This window comes from Phascolarctos cinereus, unplaced genomic scaffold (assembly GCF_003287225.1).
Source record: "Phascolarctos cinereus isolate Bilbo 61053 unplaced genomic scaffold, phaCin_HiC Scaffold_4;HRSCAF=312, whole genome shotgun sequence".
NCBI lineage: Eukaryota > Metazoa > Chordata > Mammalia > Diprotodontia > Phascolarctidae > Phascolarctos > Phascolarctos cinereus.
This window is the reverse complement of record NW_027555847.1, coordinates 106,021,036-106,035,183: the sequence shown is the minus strand read 5'-3', so window position 1 is coordinate 106,035,183 and position 14,148 is coordinate 106,021,036. Positions and strand designations below refer to the sequence as shown.

General features: G+C 36.7%; 1 protein-coding gene across 1 annotated transcript in view; it reads left to right on the top strand.

Moving 5' to 3' along the window:
* SH3GL2 (SH3 domain containing GRB2 like 2, endophilin A1) overlaps positions 1-14,148 on the top strand; it is a 241,175-nt gene that overhangs the window by 217,726 nt on the left and 9,301 nt on the right. Inside the window, 3 exon segments of the mRNA XM_021002245.2 lie at positions 8,325-8,443; positions 8,445-8,469; positions 9,028-9,161. Of these exon segments, the coding sequence (XP_020857904.1) occupies positions 8,325-8,443; positions 8,445-8,469; positions 9,028-9,161 (278 nt within the window).

Below are 14,148 nucleotides of genomic sequence, written 5' to 3'. Positions count from 1 at the left end.
GACTAGTGGAACCCCTACAAGGTCTTTCAGAATTACTGAAGCCTGAAAAATACATCACCCTTGGGTCAATCTGATGATGAACCTCTGAGGTGATGAACTCTAGATACAACCATTGCTTTGCAGGGGTGTGTTCAAAACCTTTTTAGCTTTGTAGGATTTTTGAAACCTCACACTCCTCTGTAGTCTTGGGGAATCCAGGATCACTGCCATTTATAACCTTATTAGTACTTTAGACTTTGTTAATAAACATCTTAATACTCCAGCAAGCATTTGTGGGGTTTTTTAAAAATTTATTCTCCGCTTATCTGAACATTTACTTTTAACAGCCCCTGTTTCTTACTTATCCCTTACCCACAGGCAGCCTCAAGCTCTCTTCACAGGCTTAAGCCTAGACTACAGGCTATTTTAATGTGTTCTTTCATTAATTTTTTTTCACACTTTACTGTTTCTATGTTGAGGAGTAGTCACATTAAGCTTTAGTCTACTTGGGTTCTGAGATCCTTCATCTGCTTTGCTTTCTGCCACTGACTGATCTGTTGTAGAAGAATGGAGACACTGTGTGTGCTCTGCAAGCCCAGCCTACTCTTCCTCTTTGATTCTGTTTCACTCCCATTTTACAATCTATCCTCCCATGAGGTTAGACAATTTCTCCCAACATTTTAAAACCATCCAGACAAACATAACAAACATGTATAGTGGTTTCTTCACCAATCATTGATCATTCAAAGACTAGAAAGATTATAAGCAGAAGTTCTAAGGCTCCTCATTTAGAGTAGATCAACATGGGTTTATGAATTTTAATGCCAATCAAAGATGTTAGTTGAAAATACTTTTAAACCATAAGAGGAATTGGATGTAACAACAGTAGCATAGACTCCCCCCTTCCTTTTATAGATGATTTCATTAAAAATTACATTCTTATTATAAATAGGACAGAATAATTAGGTGTTTTTTAGCTGCACAACATTCAACATTATGGTTTTGTAAATTTGTGAAATTGGAGCACCAGTTCCTGAAAGATTACAGAAATACCATTCCTGTCTAGTGGGGTAGGATGAGGCAGAAGTATTGGTTCTCTAACAGTTGGAATCAGAGTAGGAAAAGAAGCAAGCTGAAGCTTCTCATTGAATCTAAGCCCTGGGTTCAGGATCAGTTGGATCTTCATTTCAAGGAAAGAGTAAATGGGCTTGTCTGTGGTACCTTCTCTACTTAGGGTGTCACCTCCACTTCTTTCCCATCAGTAACCTGGACTCTTGGATTCCTTGGCTCTGATAGATGAGCTTTTGCCTCATCTTGTCAGGATCCAGGTCTCCAAGTCACTTCACCTCCTAAGTAGATATGAACATAATCACTCCTTTTACCTTCTCTGCTTTCAGATCTTTATGTGATACCTTCCTTCTGTAAAATGTAAGATCCCCACCCCCATGCTTTGCAGAGGTGTTAGGTCTATGAATGTGGTACATTGAACATATTTTCAGTCTCTTTTTCTTTTGATGTATTGACTGGTTATATTGATTTTTCCCCTCTTTTTTATCTTAAAAAATATTATTTGTTACATGGGATGGCTCTCACGGAGGAGGAGGGATCCTGAAGGAAATTATGACACCGTAAAAAATATTGACAAAAACTATTTCTAAAAATATTTCAACAATAAAAAATGGGGAAAAATAAGGAATGTAAAATCCTTTAGGAAAGGACTCTTCTGTTGGCTTGTATTTCTTGGTTCTTAGAACAGTGTCTGGCCCTTAATGATGACTTGTTGATTGATTGAATAGTGTACAACCATCCAGTAAGGCATGAATACACAACCAAGTTTTACTATGTGATTCAACCTTTAGACTTCTCGTGAGAAAATACAGAGAAAAGATTAGGGGACATTTCATTCATCCCAAATCCACATGTCATATATTTATTCCAGTTTTTTTTCCTGTACTATTTATCTTTGTCCTTGCTGCTATCTCCAGTTTTCTCTTTATAAGACCACCCATTCCATTTTTGGTTTTGTTCATATTCTGTTTTTCTGAACTCTCTTAAATCTCCTCTTTCCCTCACCACAGTCCACCCTCCATTTCCATGTCATTGTTGGCTAAGTAGCTGAAGCTCAGGTTTGGTTTTATGCATAGGAAGGACTGAAGGTAGACTTATATGATCTTATTATTCTCACAGACTGTATATCAGATGAAGCCTTAGAAGCTAGGCTTTGCTCCTTTAAATAGGCACGTGCATAATCTATGATATACTAGTAGTTTATTGGCAGCAATATGTAGTGAGACTTAATGGCTTTTCAAGATCATTCCTGATTGATGTTTCCGGGTATTATGTTCCATTGCTGGGTTAAATTTCTTTTGCACTAAGTCCCCCAAAGACAAAATCTTCAAAAGCAGCAAAAATAAAAATAGATTAAGGGTACTTGGATGGATTGTAAGGACTTTCACAAAGGAAATATCTTAATTCTTTTTATTTATTCATTTATTTATTTTTGGCAAGGGGGGTTTAGTGACTTGCCCAGGGTCACACAGCTAGTAAGTGTTATGTGTTTGAGGCTGGAATTGAACTCAAGTTCTCCTGAATTCAAGGCCAGTGCCCTATCCACTGCACCACCTAGCTGCCCCCAAAATATCTTAATTCTTTTATTTTTCATATGAATTCATAAGTTTATAGAAAATAATAGTAATAGTATTCTATATAGTGCTTTAAAGTTTGCAAAGAACTTTACATATACTAATTGATTTGCTTTTCAAAACAACTCTGGAGGTAGGTGCTATTATTTTCCCCCTTTTTATAGATGAGGAAACTAAGTCAGAGAGAGGTTAAATGATTTGCCCAGGGTCAAGCAACTAATAAATGTTTGAGGATTCAAATTCAAGTTTTCCTGACTCTGTCTTTAGAACTATAGAGGACCTTGAAATATGATTTAGTCCAGTCCTCTCATTTTATAAATTTGGAAAACTGATAAAATAGTAAACAGAAAAAGATGGTAAATGGTGTTAAAATATTGAGCAGTGGGGTTTGTCCTTACACACAAATTTGTCAATCGTTTATTTCCTCCTAGGTACTGTGTCTGAAATATGGTTAGCTATTACCCAGTCCTATCTTGGTGAGGCAGCTTAATATAAATGATTGGACTTCTCATAAATGTGGATAGCAAGTCTCAGATTATAAACTTTTATATGTATGTGTGTATGTGTGTACGTGTGTGTGTGTATGTATGTGTAAATCATACTTAAATTTTTCTGAAAAAGTAGATTTTAATTAATATTTGCTATCCTTTTTATCAATCACTGAATTTTAAGATGTGCACATAAAATTTAAAGACCATCCAGAATTAGATGAAAAAATGCCTAGGTACAATATGGTAGCTTCCTTACTAAATGTAAAGTGGTTAACAGTTACTATTTGGTCTAGCTCTAGTCTCTGAGTTTTTCCTGAGTCAGAGACTAGAGCTAGACAAGCAGTAAATGTTAACTACTTTAAATTATAGAGTTAAAATATATAGTTCTAGATCTCTGGATTGATAACAATGGCTTGGCAATCATATCTATTTAACTCGTTGAGAACAATTAGGGACACTCTTGTTATTTTGCCACTTATATTGGGTTTGAATTCTTTGTTAATGATAGTTTTTCTGTCTTTTCCAACCTAAAGATCATTCTTTTTAAATAAAGCAAGCAAAATAAAAGCTATGTAATTCTTCCTCCTGTCTGTCATCTGCTATAGGCAGTCATTTTAACTCTTTTTTTTTAACCTAAATCTCATTCACCCTTTTATCTTTTGCATTAAGTGCCAATCTCAGATCATTTTGAGTGTAAACGTTTTAACACCTTGCTTACAGTACATTCTAAGGTTTTCTGTTCATCTTCAGTCACTTCAGTCACATGCTAAGACAAATATGTTAGTTACTGAGATCTATGTATATATGCATCTGTCTTCCTATACTTCTCCTTCATTTCTTCTTCGTCAGATTTTTAAAATTTCATTTAAACGTTCATTCCAATGGTGGAGTCTGAAACGATCCAACCATTCTGGGGAGCAATTTGGAACTATGGCCAAAGTGCTATAAAAATGTGCATACCCTTTGACCCAGCAATACCACTTCTAGGTCTGTATCCCGAAGAGATCACAAAAGTAGGGGAAGGGCCCTTATGTACAAAAGTATTTATAGAAATTCTTTTTGTGGTGGCCTAGAATTGGAAATTGAGGGGATGCCCATCAATTGGGGAATGGCTGAACAAATTGTGGTATATGAATATAATGGAATACTATTGTGCTTCAAGAAGTGATGAGCAGATGGACTTCAGAAAAACCTGGAAAGACTTGCATGAACTGATGCTGAGTGAAGTGAGCAGAACGAAGAGAACATTGTACACAGTAACGGCAACATTGTGCAACAAACCGAGTTTGATAGACTTAGCTCTTCTCAGCAACACAAGGATCTAAACACAATTCCAAAAGACTCATGATAGAAAATGCTATCCACATCCAGAGAAAGAACTATGGAGTCTGAATGCAGATTGAAGCATACTATTTGTGCACTCTCTCTCTGTCTCTCTCTATCTTTTTCTCTTTCTCTATCTCTTTTTCCTATTTGGTTTGTTCTTTCTCGTGTTTCTTCCCATTTGTTCTAGTTCTTCTTTACAACATGACTAATGTGAAAATACGCTTACTGAGAAGGTGTATGTAGAGCCTGTAATATATTGCAAGGTGTCTCAGGGAAGGGGAGAGGAGAGGGAAGGGGAGAAAATTTAAAATTCAAAAGCTTATGGAAGTGAATGTTAAAAACTAAAAATAAATAAGTTAATTAGAAAATTTCATTCCAAGAAGTTTCCAACTCTTTTGGTGTGACTTTACTTGCTAAAACTTTGGACTATGGAATCACTTATCTTCTTTCTGAATTCTTTGACATATACTTTCCCACAAGCAAAAAAACAAACGAACAAAAACCCAAAAAATAAATAAATAAATTTAAAAAAATTTTTAAAAAAGAAATATACTTTCCCCAGATCTAGAGTATGAAGCAGACTATGACTGCCTTTACCATTCCTTATAAGTCAAAATCCATAATGGCCTCTCTACTTATCTATTTATCTAGATGGGGTGTAGTCTCAGAAAGGCAAGTATTTGCATCTAGGGGGACCAAGAAAAATCTCATGCAGGAAGCGGAATTTGAACAGATGAGGAAACTGAAACTGAAAGAGATTAAGTCACTTACCTAAGGTCACACAGTTAATGTGTCTAGGATAGGATTTGAATTCAATTCTCCCTAACTCAAGTCCAGTGTTCTATATGTACGTACTTAACTGCTTACTATGACACCAACATGCCTTAGAGGTATAGCTAGGATATTAAAATAGGAGAGCTTTCTAGGCATGTGGGATAGCATGGAGGCTGAGTATTGGAGTATCAAGGGTAGCTAGTAGGCCAGTATAGCTGGATCATTGAATGAGAAGGGAATAAGACTGGAAAGTTTGGAAGAGTCCAGTTTATGAAGAGCTTTAAATGCCAGAGAGAGGACTTTATGTTGCTTCTATTGTATTGAATAATAATATCTACACACACACACACTCACATACATATTTGTATCTCTGTGTGTGTGTATGTATGGGTATGAATGCACACAGTTTTCATAATGTATATGGATGTTGTTCCCATTGATGATATTGATTAATAAAATAAAAATTCACGCAAAAGCTTTGCTGAATTCATAGGGTTTTTTTTGTTATCGTGTTTCTTTTCAACTAGTAAGTACTAAAATACAATTATTGTCATGTACTATTCATCTGCACTTTGGTGGGGGGGGTCATTAATTAAAGGGGATTAGTTTTAGGAGAATGGGCTCATTGGGGGAATTCCATCCCTTGGGGAATGGCTGAACAAGTTGTTGTATATGATTGTGATGGAACACTATTGTGCTGTAAGAAATGATGAGCAGGATGCTCTGACAAAAACCTGGACTTATATGAATGGATGTAAAGTGAGATGATCAGAACCAGGAGAACCTTGTATACAGTAACAGCAATATTATGTAATGATCAACTGTGAATAACTTAGCTATTCTCAGCAGTATAATGATCCAAGACAGTTCTGAAGGACTTATGATGAAAAGTGTTATCCATCTCCAGAGAAAGAACTAGAGTCCGAATGCAGAATGAAGCACACTTTTTCACTATTTCATTTTTCTTGTTTTTTTAATGTGTTTTCCTTCACAACATGACTAAGATGGAAATGTGTTTTTCATGACTGCATATGTATATACTATATCAAATTGCTTGCCTTCTCAAGGAGGGTGCAGAGGGAAGGAAGAGAAGGAAAGAATTTGGAACTCAAAATTTTAAAACAAATGTTAAAATTGTTTTTACATGTAATTGGGGAAAAATAAAATATTAAAAACTGGGCTCATTGATGCACTGTTGGTGGAACTGTGAATAAGTTCAAACATTTTGGGAAGTAATTTGGAATTATGTCCCAAAAGTTCATGAACAGTACATGCCCTTTGACCTAGCAATACCACCACTAGGCCTATGCCTTGAAAGAAAAAAAGATCCTATATATACAAAAATATTGATAGCAGATCTTTTTTTTTTAGTATCAAAGATCTGGAAACCAGGAATGTGCCCCCATCAGTTGGGAAATGAGTGAACAAATTATGGTGTATCGATGGAATGGAATATTATTGTGTTTTAAGAAATTAATAAAGAGATTGTTTCAGAAAGATCTGGGAAGACTTGTATTAACTGATGCAAATTACAATTTCTACTATAACATCAATATTATAAAAATGAAAGAACTCTCTTGAAAGACTTAACTACTCTGAGGGGCAGCTAGGTAGTGCAGTGGATAGAGCTCTGGCCTTGGAGTCAGGAGAACCTGAGTTCAAATCCAGCCTCAGACACTTGCCACTTACTAGCTGTCACTTTAAAAAAAAAAGGAACAAAAAAACCCTACTCTGATCAACAAAGTGATCAACTGTAATTCCAGCAGATTGATGAAAATGAATGCTTCTTACCTCAAGAAAGGGAGATTATGGATTAAAATTTAGAATGAGAAAAGCATTTTTTCATATGATCAATAATTTGTTTTGCCTAACTGTGCTTATAAGATGAGAGGATTCTTTATCTCCCTCTCCCCTTCCATTCCCCTCCCTTTTTCTTCCCTAAAATTCCCTTCCCTCCTTTCCCCTTCTTTTCTTTCTTTCCCTTCCCTCTTCTCCTTCCCTCCCCTCCTCTCCTTTTCCCTTCTCTCCCCCTAGTGTAAAAAGATAAAAGTTAATATCACCTCTCGTTTCTACTCTAATTTTATGCTGTATTGATTTTTCTAATTGTTAGTACCTGCCTGAACTCACCTCACTCAGAAATGCTTTCTTTTGTAGTCTGAATTAGTTTTAAAGGCATGGTTGAAAGGGAATGTTGTTATCATTCACACAGTTTACCCCTGAACATCTGGTTGTTATCTATAAACTCCAACCAGCTTAACCTGGTGTCACCACCAAAAGACATGTCATCTGCCCTTGCCTGTCCTTGTACAGTTAGGGGACATTTGATCTTCCCCAAGGGGCATCCAACCTGGTGGTTCTGGCCCTTAATAAAGATTAAAAGAGGCAGATGAGTCCCATAATAACAATTAACATTAATTGTCAGAGAGGGGTACAATTAGCCATTCATGAATGCTAACCCACTTTTCCCAGAACCAATTATAATGTTCCCCAACTATCTGGACCCCTCATATCTATGCATGTCAATAAAGAGAATCCCTCCTTCTCATTGAGGTTGCTGGCTTTACTGAGGTGACCAGTCTGACCTGCTTTAACAGTTATATGTATTACTGTGAATAAACTGAGTTTGCTAGGAGTCTGTATTTCAGTTTACCTTTATTGTATTTACTCACCATAGGTTAGGGAGAAAAAAATAAGTGCTTGGCAATGAAATTTTTTTTTAAAAGAAAAGGTCTCAATACTTTAGAAGGCTGCAAATCACTTACCTAGTATAATATGGTCATTTTTACTACTGAGAAAGTCCAAGTTTCCTGCTATTTATACTATGTTGTACTCCTTTCCTTCTTTTCTCAACTCCTTATTCCCATCTTACCTTTTCTCACATCTTTTGCTTCTTCCCTTTTTCTTCTATCTCCCCCTCTTTTCTTTTATTATTTTCATATTTCAAATTTCAGCCATTATGCCTTGCATTTTTAAATTTTACAATGCTGTTCTTTTAAAACAAACTGACCCCTGTAACAGTATCTCACCTAATTTATTTTCATACAGTCACTGAATGACAGTAAAAAGAGTAGGCCTACCAGAGGCTTAATATTTACAGTCTTTCTCCCAACAGCTTCTAGAGCTAAACTCAGCATGATTAACACAATGTCCAAGATCCGAGGTCAGGAGAAAGGACCAGGCTATCCTCAGGCTGAGGCCCTGCTTGCAGAAGCCATGCTGAAGTTTGGAAGGGGAGCTTGGAGATGAATGCAACTTTGGTAACTGTTGGTTTTTTGCTTCTTAATTATCTTGCATAAATGGAGCTTCTGGTGCACATGGTGATAAGAAAGTTGATTTTAAAAATAGGTATCAGAAGTGCATGCCTTGTCACTAAGATTTTTTTTAATTTGGATAAATGGTTTTCAGAATGTTCGATTTGCTTTTTCCTTTTTTTTTTAGTTTTTTTATTTTTGTCTCTTTCCCTGAGTAGGGTTTTATCATGAAAATTGACTTCAGTAATGTTTCCAACACTTTGGGATGTCATATCGAGTTAAAAGAGTTATTATAATTTGAAAAAAATCGTTTTTAATCATTTTATGAGAAGAACATACCAGAAAATTCAGTTTCTTTGAGTATGTGCTATAGCTCACTTCTTTTAGCTGATAATTTTCTTGAGTCTAAGGGGCATTCTCTTCTCAAGTTTCCTTTTGAACAAGAGTTATAAAGTCTGCATTTTCACTGGAACAGGAGCTGAGGTTATCATAGTCCCAAGTACAGAGCTGTTTAATTTTCAAATTTGTATTTTAAGATAAATGAAAGGTATTTTTCTGTTCCAGGTCCAGCCCTTGGTGATGTCGGGGAGGCCATGAGGGAACTTTCAGAGGTGAAAGATTCTTTGGACATGGAAGTGAAACAAAATTTCATTGATCCTCTCCAGAACCTCCATGACAAGGACCTAAGGGAAATACAGGTATCTGTCACATTATACATGGGAAAATAAAGAGTTTCAATGTAAGCCAGATATGATAATGATCATTATGAGTGATACCAGCAAAAATAATGACAACACTGATATTTATATAACATCATGAAATGTGCAAAGAAGCTTTATATATATTTTCTCTTTTGAGCCTAACCACAACCTAATACGGTATACTGGGCCTGGTGTTAGGAAGACTCTTCAAATCTGTCCTCGGACACTTACTAGCTGTGTGACCCTGGGAAAGCCATTTAACTTGTTTGTTTAAGTTTCCTCGTCTGTAAAATGAGCTGGGGAAGGAAATGGCAAAAGCCCTCTAGCATCTTTGCCAAGAAAACCCCAAATGGGGTCACAGAGAGTTGGACATGACTGAAACAACTGAAGAACAAAATTGCACATATCATCAGAACCATTTTATACATGAGGAAATTGAGGTGAAAAGAAGTTAAGCATCTTGATCACCCAGCTATTAAGTGTTAGAGGTGAGACTTGAACCAAGATTTTTCTTGACTTCAAGACTAGCCCCCTATTCATTTGTTTTAGTTTACATTTATAATATTAATATTAATATATCATTATATATTAATAATATAATGTAATATAATAGATTAATAATATGATATAATATATGTAATATAATATATTAATAATATAATATTAATCTGTAAGTAAACCATCACTTATCAAGTGACTAATATGTGCCAGGTACTGTGCTAAGCTCTATAGATATCTAGAAAAGCAAAAGACAGCCTTTACTCTCAAAGAGCTTACAGTCATTGAATGGGAAAGTGGGTGGGGAATAGGAAACAAGATGCAAACAATTATGTACAACCAAAATATATACAGTACAGAATAAATTGGAGATAATCAATAGAGGGTGGTAATATTAAGGGAAATTGGAAAGGGCTTCTTGCAGATGGTAGGATGTTAGCTGATATTTGAAGGAAGCCTCAGGAAGCTAAAAGGCAGGTGTGAGGAGGAAATGATATCCTAGGCATAGGGTCGAGCCAGTGAACGTAGCCAGAACTATGAACTGGAGTGTCCTGTTTGAGGCGAGGAGGGGACTGAGGTATAAGAAGAGTGGGATGTAGAGATGGAAGGCTGTAAAAACCTAGCAGAAGATTTTATACTTAATCTTGGAGGTAAAAGGAAGTCATTGGAGTTTATTGAATGGGTACCAGAAGGGGGTGGTTGGATGGGGGTGGATAGCATGGTCTGATTTATGCTTTAGGAAGATTAATGTAATGACTGAATGGAGGGTGGACTGGAGTGAGGAGAGGTTTGAGGCAGGGAGAATGACCAGGAGGCTATTGCAATAGTGTAGGTATGAGGTGAAAAAAGCCTGCCCCTAGAGGGTAGCATTACCAGAGGACAGGATAATAATGATGGAGACAATATTGCCTACTATGTTACTTCTGGGTATTTGAGTTGCGAATAGTTGGAAAAATAAAGAAATGCAGCATTCTGTGTGGGAGAATCACTTAATCTCTCTGAGCTTTCCTAATTCTTCTGAATGTGGGAATAGTAGACATAACTTGAACAATCTACTTAATGGGGTTGTTGTGAGTAAAGTGCTTTATGAACCTTCTTAAGTCACATTATAAAGGTCAGCAGCTCTTATTAGTAATTCATTAAACTCCCTCTCTGATGCCTCATGTTGGGGTAGAGGTGACCCTGGGTTCAAGCACCATAAAATCTAACAGAACATATGAAGCTATAAAAGGCTTTTAGTATGAGCTCCGTGATGGAATGACTTTCATCTGACTAACTAGCTCATTTTGGAGAGTCTTATACCCAGTTTTACCACAGAGTGATTAAATTTTGGTCCACAACAATTCTTGAAGACCTTCTATCAAGTCAACAGGGAATCATTGTCTGTATTTCTGGAGAGAATTCTCATACCGACCAAATCAAAGATTGGTGAAGTATTGTCTCTGTTATTTCTTCTGGCATGGCAGAGATGACAACCCAAAGAAATAATATCCTGTGTTCCAAAGATAATTTTCCATGAAATATGTAGTTATTGGATGGATAGTTTGAGAATATTTTAAGAAATGTATTGATATATGTGTTTTTATAATGCCTGTATAATACCTTATTTCCCAACATATCCCTTCCCTCCCTTCCACCCAGAAAACCAACCTTTATGATAAAGAATAGAAAAGAAAGGGGAAAAACCTAGTTTAGCTAAACTAACCAACACATCAACTACTCTCAATCCAACCCTCCATTCTCTATACCCATGGCTCCCCACCTTTGCAAAGAAGGGCTAAAGATGCCTTCTCATATCTTTTCTTTGAGGCTAGATTTAGTCATCATCATTACATTGTGTTTAATTTCTATTTTTGTTGTTTTTGTTGTTGTTTTGGGTAACATTTCCTTTTCCAGAAGGATTATTATTCTTTTTCAGAGAAGCACAAATATATTAATCAACCTATAATTTTCTGTGCTGATTTCACCCTATGAAATTCCAGCTGTACCACTGATGACAATTTAGTAGTTTGCTTAAATGAGCAGTTATATTAATACCGAATGCTTGTGTGTTTTCACATTTTCATAACAGCTGTTGGGGCTGGGGAAAAATAGTCAAGTGTCAGCTTTTGAAAGCCACACAGAACAATTGAGCTTTTCCTTTGAGGTATACATTTCAGGCAACCCTGGCGAAGGACATCATTTATAAAGACAATTTCTACTTCTCCCACTCATGCCTATGTTTTCTATGAAAACAAAGTTAGGCCATTGAAGTAGCTCCTGGTACCCTGTAGATCACATAGTAGGACCTCATTAAGCTCAGTTAATGAATGAGTCATAATTCCTAGAAATGCTCCACCAAAAAAAAAATCTTCTAAGGACTCTTCAGTATGCTCAAATGAGACAGTAGGTCTTTAAACTTTTTGGAAGGAAGATGTGTTGTGTAGTGGAAAGAGCCCAGGATTAGAAATCAAAGAATTTTGGTCCAAATGAAAGAATATAGAGTAGGAAGGGATTTTAGGGATCATTTAGTCCAAACCTCTCATTTGAAAGATGAAAAACCTGGTATACAAAGTAGGGAAGTGATTTACCCAAGGTCACACCTATACCCTCTGACTCCAAATCAAATGCCCTCACCACCATATCATGTTGCCTGTCTTGTCTCTCTCCTTTATGAATTGCATTTCCTCAAGTGAGTCAGTTCACTTTAATGGATCTCAGCTTCCTCCCTATCTATGAAATGAGAGGTTTGGATTAGATGCTCTTCAAAGTTCCTTCTAACTCTAAAATTCAGAGAAGCTGTTATTGTTCTTTGCCACAGCAGTAATTGTGTTTTGCTTAGAATCCTATGGCTATCTCACAGGGAGAATTTTAGGCATAAAGAATTCAAGTTTCTATGGGAATACAAATATTCTTCCTGAGAACATTTTGTTTGTGGTGGGTATCATACCCTCTTTTCCTTTTCATCTCTCCTCCCCCCATGTCCTATTGCTTTTCTGCCCCCTTCTTATTTACTCTTCATGGATGGGAACAAAGGGAAAATGAATAGAAGGGATAGCAACACTTTCCACCAAGTTAGAAGCAGTGGAATGAAATTAAAGACACTCAAAGAAGAACTGAGAGACATCGTGGCATAGTGGCAGAGGGCCAGGCTTGCAGCCGGGAGTACCAGGGTACGTGTCCTGCCTCTGACTCATAATAGTTTTGTGAGTTGTCTAAGGTTACAGAAAAGGAGATGTGACTTGTCTAAGGTTGCACAGGTTGTAAGTAGAAGCCAGGATTTGAACCCAGGTGCTCTGATTCCAATTTCATTCATTATTTCCACAACAGCACCCTCTTTCTTGTGTGCATTCACTAATATACCTGCATTTGAAAGTAAACAAAAATATACATCTTTCCTTGTAGTTTACTTCCCTATCTCACTGCTAACAGTAGATTTTTCCCAAATAACTTTAGAGCACATACTTCTTAATTGATTGAGCCCTTCTACAGAACTATGATTTCCTAGTTGTGTGTATACCCTCCACTAATGCATTTCACAGCCATTTCATAGCTTAGCAGGTATATCTTCATGAGTTGCTGAGGCCAAAACCATTTCTTATTTGGTGGCTGACCTTCTGGCAAAAATAATTTACTAGGGAAATTCCAAATCAAGTCAAGTCTTGACTACCAGAATAAGAATTTTCTCCCCTGTGGATGATCTATGGACACTTAATCCTAGGCTAGTTTCTTCTTGGCTCATAAATTTGTGTGAGTCTATGATCAGAAAATAATATGAAACTTTAATATTACTCTAGGCAAACCAAGATTAGGAAAATAAATTTGTAGCAATAAGTAGTTAAGAAAAATTCCTGCTCTGGTACCATGTAGTGTATGAGTGACTTTGAGTTCTCAAAAGCTAAGTCAGTGGAGCAGAAGCTGCAAAAGATCCTGTCAAGATGAGAAAACTCAAAATGTTGTCCTGGAAACAGACTGTGACATTCTTACTGGTTCAACCTAGCTGAGGGCTGATTTACTAGAATATTACCTACCAAGTAATAAATTATTTGGGCAGATAAAGTCTACAGTGGGTAGAGAGTGAGCCTTGGAGCTTGGGTTCACATCCTACCGGTGACATATTCTGGCCGGGTAGGTCACTTCACCCCTTAGTGAACTAAGCAGTTCTCTAAGATTATAAGTTGAGAAGAAGGTGCCCATTTAGATAAGTAGTAAGAGTTCTTAACTGATGGCTTGTACTAATTACATCACAGGTTGAGTTGGAGGCCAGGGGTAGGAGTGGGGAGGGAAGATTGTCCTAAGGCAGGGAGAGATTGCAAATCTTTTGAAGTGTTAAATTCAAATTCATTTCAAATAGTTCATTCAAATAGACCATTTTTGTTGCACTCTTCAATCCACCAGGAAGAACTAATTAGAAAAGTGAGACCAAGTGAGGGGGGTGGGGTAGGGAGTGTTCTCTCTTGCATTCTCTCATTCTTAAATCTCATTCCTTGATGGGATTTTCTTTTAC